At 40.9% G+C, this 8,185-nt stretch overlaps 1 protein-coding gene across 1 annotated transcript in view; it reads left to right on the forward strand.

The window, feature by feature from the left end:
* The window catches only part of NAP1L4 (nucleosome assembly protein 1 like 4), a 39,174-nt gene extending 32,207 nt beyond the window's left edge, over positions 1-6,967 (forward strand). The window contains exons 9-10 of the mRNA XM_026660157.2: positions 3,705-3,844; positions 6,716-6,967. Of these exons, the coding sequence (XP_026515942.1) occupies positions 3,705-3,844; positions 6,716-6,875 (300 nt within the window). The 3' untranslated portion in view covers positions 6,876-6,967. The remainder of the gene's footprint in view (positions 1-3,704; positions 3,845-6,715) is intronic.
* Positions 6,968-8,185: the final 1,218 nt, after the last annotated feature.

Genomic DNA, 8,185 nt, shown 5'->3' on the forward strand with positions numbered 1-8,185 from the left:
CCCCCCCCCCCCCCCCCCCAGCAGCCTTTGTATGTATTAACAACGCTAGCAAATAGACTCATAGACTTTAAGGTCAGAAGGGATCAATATGGTCATCTAGTCTGACCTCCTGCATGATGCAGGCCACAAAAGCTGACCCACCCACTTTCCCTTAACTCAGCTGTTGAAGTCTCCAGATCGTGATTTAAAGACTTCAAGTCGCAGAGAATCCTCCAGCTTGCGACCCCCTGCCCCGTGCTGTGGAGGAAGGCGAAAAACCTCCAGGGCCTCTGCCAATCTACTCTGGAGGAAAATTCCTTCCCGACCCCAAATATGGCGATCAGTAGAACCCCGAGCATATAGGCAAGATTCTCCAGCCGGACCCTCATTTTACCAGCGATGGCACGTTATTGCCTAATTGACTAAAATCCCATTATACCATTCCCTCCATAAACTTATCTAGCCTAATCTTGAAGCCAGAGAGGTCTTTTGCCCCCACCGTTTCCCTCGGAAGGCTGTTCCAAAATTTCACCCCTCTGATGGTTAGAAACCTTCGTCTAATTTCAAGCCTAAACTTCCCCACGGCCAGTTTATATCCATTTGTTCTTGTGTCCACATTAGTACTGAGCTGAAATAATTCCTCTCCCTCCCTGGTATTTATCCCTCTGATATATTTAAAGAGAGCAATCATATCCCCGCCTCCTTTTGGTTAGGCTAAACAAACGGAGCTCCTCGAGTCTCCCTTCATCCGAAAGGTTTTCCATTCCTCGGATCATCCTAGTGGCCCTTCTCTGTACCCGTTCCAGTTTGAGTTCATCCTTTTTAAACATAGGAGACCAGAACGGCACACAGTACTCCAAATGAGGTCTCACCAGCGCCTTGTATAACGGAAGCAGCACCTCCTTGTCCCTACTAGAAATACCTCGCCTAATACATCCCAAGATTGCATTAGCTTTTTTCATGGCCACGTCACATTGCCGACTCATAGTCATCCTGCGGTCAACCAGGCCTCCGAGGTCCTTCTCCTCCTCCGTCACTTCCAACCGATGCGTCCCCAGCTTATAATTAAAATTCTTGTTAGTCATCCCTAAATGCATCACCTTACACTTCTCACTTTTAAATTTCATCCTGTTACTATTACTCCAATTTACAAGGTCATCCAAGTCTCCCTGCAGGATATCCCGATCCTTCTCCGAATTGGCAATACCTCCCAACTTTGTGTCATCAGCAAACTTTATCAGCCCACTCCTACATTCGGTTCCGAGGTCAGTAGTAAATAGATTAAATAAACTCGGACCCAAAACCGAACCTTGAGGAACCCCACTGGTGACCTCCCTCCAACCTGACAGTTCACCTTTCAGTACTACACGCTGCAGTCTCCCCTTTAACCAGTTCTTTATCCACCTCTGGATTTTCCTATCGATCCCAATCTTTTCCAATTTAACCAATAATTCCTCATGCGGTAGCGTATCAAACGCTTTACTAAAATCGAGGTATATTAGATCCACCGCATTTCCTTTATCTAGAAGGTCTGTTACTTTCTCAAAGAAGGAGATCAGGTTGGTTTGGCACGATCTGCCTTTCGTAAACCCATGTTGTAATTTGTCCCAATTGCCATTCACCTCTAGGTCCTTAACTACTTTCTCCTTCAAAAATTTTTCCAAGACCTTGCATACTACAGATGTTAAACTAACAGGCCTGTAGTTACCCGGGTCACTTTTTTTCCCTTTCTTGAAAATAGGAACCACATTAGCTATTTTCCAGTCCAACGGTACCACCCCCGAGTTTACAGATTCATTAAAAATTACCGCTAAGGGGCTTGCAATTTCTCGTGCCAGTTCCTTCAGTATTCTAGGATGAAGATCATCCGGTCCGCCCGATTTAGTCCCGTTTAGCTGTTCAAGTTTGGCTTCCACCTCTGATACGGTAATGTCAATCCCCCCTCCTATATTCCCCTCTGTCCTGCTGCCTCTATTCCTAAGCCCTTCATTAGCCTTATTAAAGACCGATGCAAAATATTCATTTAGATATTGTGCCATGCCTAGATTATCCTTAATCTCCACTCCATCTACATTCTTCAGCGGTCCCACTTCCTCTTTCTTTGTTTTCTTCCTATTTATATGGCTATAAAACCTCTTACTATTGGTTTTAATTCCCCTCACGAGGTCCAACTCTACACGGCTTTTGGCCTTTCTCACTGCATCCCTACATGCTCTGACCTCCATAAGGTAGGTTTCCTTGCTGATCCCTCCCCTCTTCCATTCTTTGTACGCTTTCTGTTTATTCTTAATCGCCCCTCTGAGACGCCCGCTCATCCAGCTAGCTCTAAATCTCCTGCCTACTAACCGTTTTCCCTTTCTCGGGAATGAACAACTAGCTGGTGCCAATGGGAGTCTAATTCAGTTATCTGGCTAAAAAGATGATCCTGGAAATGCAGCAGACACGCTAGAGTGGAGAGAAAAGAGGACTCTTCAGATCTTCAAAGAACTACACTAGCTTGCTTTTTAAAAAGGAAGTTTATAACTTGATCTGAATGTTGTGACATGGTTGAGGAGGAAAAGCTTCCATGGAAAGTAAACTATCCACTCTTGGGCTTAACCTAAAGCATGGAGCCCGGCCTTCCCAAAAGCACTCTCCCCATCTCCAAAACTGCCAATCTTATAGCCCTTCCCCAGAGCACCTGTGCAAGAGGAGGAATTGCAGAGGTATCTTTAGATAAAGTTTTAAATATATTAGCTCTTCTGAATTACCTGAACATGGGGAAGAAAGGTTCAGATGCCTTTTTGCTCATGCATAACTTAAACAACTTTATTTTTAATTTCTAAACTGGTGCATGTTTAATTTTGAATTGCATAGCCTTGTACATTTTGGCTCTAGAAAGCTATGCAAGTTTAAAATTTGTGTTTTGTACAGGAGCTTGCATGTTTCCTATGGAAACTTTCAGTTATTTATTTTTCAGTAACTTAATGATGAGACAAAATGCATATTTTTCGGGTAAACGTTAAAAATCAGCAATACTTCCACCCTTTAATTTTATTTAAGTTATATGTTGACACAGAACACCTAAGAATCTTAAGAAATGCTAAAGTGAAGACTTCCACTAAAAACATTTGTAGATGCCATGAGGAAGAAAAACTAACTTTAAAGAAGCAATTCAGTTCACTTTTAAGATTCTAAACCATTAACAGAATGTGTAAAGTCACCAGCTCTTGCCAGATGAGCACAGAAGATTGAATCCAGGCCTTGGTAGAGTGTACTCCATTAAATTTAACTTTTTTAAGTCTTCCCATGTGGTGGTGTAATTTAGAATCTTAAACTATTTTTGTAATTTTTTAAAAATTCAATTCTTTAGTCTTGTTTGTGATATCAGATTCAGAAAGACTAGCTGCATTCTTTTGAACTGGTTTCAAACCTAGTTCAGTAAAATAAAATGAAATTGAGTCTCTTTCAAATGCAAACTTAAAATAAAAGCTATAAGAGATTAAGATAATTTGTAAAAGCTTCATTAAAACAACTTGACTGATGTAGTTTGACTATTATCCAAGCCTATTTCTGTTAATTATTGTACTTTAAAAAAATCATTACTGTAGTCAGTAGATATGTATTTAACACATGCTCTTTCAATTTCCTCTTACCTGTATTTGTTCAGAATTTGGTCGTCCTACTGGGTGGGTTTGTTTGTTAAATCAGGTATAATTTAAAACAATAATGGAACTTTCTTTTAGTCTTTCTCATTAGAGTTCCACTTCGAGCCCAATGACTACTTTACTAATTCAGTCCTGACAAAAACCTACAAGATGAAGTCAGAGCCAGACAAGACTGATCCCTTTTCATTTGAAGGCCCTGAAATAGTTGATTGTGAGGGGTAAGGAAAATCTGTGTTTTTTAAAAATATTTTTGGAGCTTCTAGTCTGTATTCTCCAGGACTCTTATTTTCTTTATCTTGGTAATGGTTGATACTAGGAAAAAGTCTTGTGGATGAAAGCATGAAGCTGGTAGTATAGATGGTGAACTCTAACAGTTTTATTCTGTGCAGATGGAATATAATATGCATTTAAAACTGCCCCTCCAGTTCAAGGGATTAGTAGTGAGGATACAAGTCTTTCAAATTCAGTCCAGGTAGGTAGAGGCTAAAAGTTGTTTTGGTTCAAAGTTAATGGCTGGTCTCAGTCTAGTCCTTATTGGGCATTTGCCTGCCTCAAAACCCTACCATCACAATTGGCATTAAATTAGCATTCTTGAAGTTCAGCAAAAAAAATTTCAATAGTCACTTGTAGGCCTGGCAGAATTTGATTTTTATATATTTAAAAAAAATTGGATATTAGTATTTATTTTTAAGCATCTTTTCCTGATCTTTATGAATTTAAATTTTTGGTTGTTGGAAATTATGGGGGGGATCAGACAATGTGGGGGGGCCAGACAATAAGTTAACGACAGTATATGCTGAGGTTCAAAAAGTTAAAGCTTTATAACCATTAATGCAAAAATTATCAGTGTCAAAATACACTAATTAAAAACCCTTAAGTCCAACTCTGAGTTCTCAAGCAGCATTTTCTTACTTTGGCTATCTGTAAATTTGTTATCAATGGCAATATTTTTTTTTTGTCGGTTTGTGTGTGCGGCAAAATTGACATTTACCAATAAAAATGTAATCCGTCCAAACCTAGTCATGTATATGAGCTATCCTCGGAGTCTTCTTTGAGATGGTCCCTGGAAGATTGAGGTGTGTTGACAAGTGTGCTGAAACCAAGGCACCCTGCCAACATGCCTGAAGTGTTCAGAATATTGCAAGCAAACGTATTTGGAAACAGTTGATGAAGGGTTCCCTGGTGAAAATTAAGAGAAAGTAAGAGGGACACTTTATGCCAGTGGTTAGGGCATCTACATGGGAGGTGGAAGATCCTGGGTCTAGGCCTCTGGCTCCAACTACTCTTTCATTATTTATTCAGAGTGCAACATCTTCAACAGGAAGCTGTCATATCAGAATATCCCGTAGTTCAATGGCTAGAGCACTCTCGTGAGAGGTGTGAGACCCCTCTTTTCAGATCCTTTTTCCCACTCTGGTAGAAAGTGGGGAATTGAAGTGGGTCTCACATCCCAGGTGAGTGCTCTTATCTGCTGACCTAAAAGTTATAAGGGGGCACCACTCCCTCCTCGTCATCCTGCAGCTGGATTTTGAATGGGGCCCAATCTGGTAGGTGACATCTGAGCTTGCCTACTGGATCAGGCCCTACACATGACTTAAGCAACTGAACACCTGTCTTCCCCTGTTTGTGAATCATTCTGGGACTTAGGTGGGACCTAGGTCTGGATACCTAAAGGAAGACAGCAGTGTGCATGCTCACAGGCAGGAATATATGCAGTAGGGAACTTTTGACTCTGAAAAACATAGGCACTGAATCAGCTTAGGTGCCTATAGGATTTGATGGCAGTTTTGTGGATTGCAGTGGAGCCAAAAGTGGAACTTGGTGGGAGACTAGGTGTCTAAGGCTATGTCTACACTACCTAGGGATCAGTGCTGCTGCGATCGATGCACTGGGGGTTGACTTAGTGGGTCTAGTGAAAACCCGCTAAATCGACGGCAGAGCACTCTCCAGTCGACTCCAGTACTCCACTGGGAACGAAGGGGAATGTAAGGTAAGTCGACGGCAGAGCGTCTCCAATCTACCCAGTGCAGTGTAGACACCACAGTAAGTCGACCTAAGCTACATCGACTCTCACTACTCCAGCTACGAGAATAACGTAGCTGAACTTAGGTCGACTTACCACGGTAGTGTAGACATAGCCAAAGTCAGGGGTTTAGGTGCCTAAGTACATTCATGGATCCCATGCTTAGTTACTGGGATCAGTAGAGCAAGAAATCAATTGTTCATTGACCCCATCCATGTAATAGCAAATTATCAAATTGTTCTGACATCTGTGGAACAAGATGTTTTTGGCCACTGAACTGTTGGCTGAGTGTGCCAAGCAGCCTCCTTTAATTAAGGGTTTGTTTCAGTTAGGACAGAACTTTTTACGCTGCAGCTCATTCAGTGGCACCAGTAGTCATGACTAAACTTGGTCTAGATATAGTCTCTCAGTTGAGGCGCAGTGAGAACCAAGTCAGGTGACATTCTGGCAGCAAGGACCTGAACAGCAAGCAGTTTCTCGTTTAGCATATGTTGGGCTCAATTCATTGGTCGTTTAGTCCAAGCTGTGCTCTGCACACGACTAGGCAGGGGACTGTAAAGATGGCTGTCTCTCCTTCACAGTTCCCTGATTCTTAGGGTATTGGGACTACTCTGATCCCTGGTATTAGCAGATATTGAACTGTCTTTTAATTTATGCTTGGCTGCCTGCAGCTCAAAGAGGATGTGCCAGGAGCATAGTGACACTGGCCATGTCCCCACTTCCCCACCTACGGATTCCCTGACGAAAAGGAAATCTTACCTGGCCAGATGCAGAAAGTTTATAGCCTCTTTTCATTGACAGAATTGTGCAAAAGGGTGTTAACAGATCATTTGGCTCCTGCATTTAAGAAAATATTGGTTTGTACATTAAACATTAGTCCTTGTAACTACAACATTAATAAGTTCAATATGTTCAAAATAGGTTTAGCATTTTGTAAAGCAGTCTCAATTATCTAGAACTGCAAACAATCGGCCTTGATTTTTTTTATTGCACTACATGCCTTGTTTCCTCTCCTCCCCCCCAAATGTCTTTGCATTAAAGCCTTTATTCCTTGTGCTGTCTTTAGGTGTACTATTGAATGGAAGAAAGGAAAAAATGTTACAGTTAAAACAATCAAGAAGAAGCAGAAACACAAGGGTCGAGGCACAGTTCGAACGATTACCAAACAAGTACCCAATGACTCTTTTTTTAACTTCTTCAGCCCCATAAAAGGTAAGCTTGTTTGAGCAGCAAAAAATATCTGGATTTTTGCATAGTTACCCAAACTCTGTTTCTATAAAAGTAGTTTCTTCACCTTGGCTATATTTAGGCTGTTATCTGTAACTTTGCTTTTATGATGTGACTGTTGTAACATATAAACGTCTTCAAATGAGTGGCTAAATCATTCCTAAGCAGTGGGATCTATATTGGGAGAGTTTTAGAGTACTGAAACAGATGGGGTGTTGTCACTCTACTTTTTGACAGTGTAAATATCTGGAGCCTGAAACAAGTGCTATTTATCAGCCCGAAAAAGCTGTTATTTGCTAATAACTAAACTCAGATTTTGCCTTGACTATAACTGTTAAATGAGTTACTCTAGCTATAATCAGCTAATTCTACAGGAAACTATTAGCTGAAGAAGAACAGTATAGACAGGACTCCTTTTGTTAGCATATTGTGGCTGGCCCATGTTTTTAATATTGCTAGTTTAAGGATATTTTACTTTTTACCACAAGGTGGCTCCATACTTCTATTCTAGATGTATTGTGTGAAGCTTTCACATCCAGTCTCAGTTGGTTCAATAGACTGATCTTGCTTAAGCCTTCAGGGTGAACAGGATGTAACTACTGTAATTATGTTAGGGTTTGCTATAGTGCCTATCACTGTATACAAGTGCTAAACTGACCAAATTAAGCAAAATTGCTAATGGACTTCAAGAGGCCTTGTGCTCTTTTCCCTTTTCTGGTTAAGCCCTGTTTGCACCAGGGGGTTTTCTGCAATTATGTTTATCTGCCAGAGAAAGAGAGAAAACACATACCTGTGATTGCAATATCTTTAAAGAATTTTAGTGTAATATGTTATGTTCGTTCCTTTTTGGTCTCTAGTTGATATTTTAGAACACCTATTTGTAGACCTTGAAACCTCTGTAGTAATAGGAGTAATAATTATACCTTACTCTTATATGGGGCTTTTCATCAGTGTATCACATTATGTAGGATGTAAATAGAAATGCCACCAAAAATTTTATTTTCATATAAACATCCACTTTCTGCAAACAAGACAATCACAAGTTGCCTGAGTTGTAGCTGGATTTGGGATGTTGGGGATATAAATATAGTGGGCTAGATTCTTTGGCATGCCAGAGCTCCATAATCTGGAAAGTGGTGCAGATTTAGCATTATGCTACTTTTCTACTTTGACCCTGTGGGTATCCAAAGACCACATTGGCCTCTGTTGCAATTTAGAGAAGCCACAGAGGTGCTAAACTTATGCTGGCTGGAATGGTGCTTTGGAGACCATTTTGCTGACCCCAGGGTTGCTGGAACACACTCCAGCT

Source organism: Terrapene carolina, unplaced genomic scaffold (genome assembly GCF_002925995.2).
Source record: "Terrapene carolina triunguis isolate 2854851 unplaced genomic scaffold, T_m_triunguis-2.0 Scaffold715, whole genome shotgun sequence".
Lineage (NCBI taxonomy): Eukaryota > Metazoa > Chordata > Testudines > Emydidae > Terrapene > Terrapene triunguis.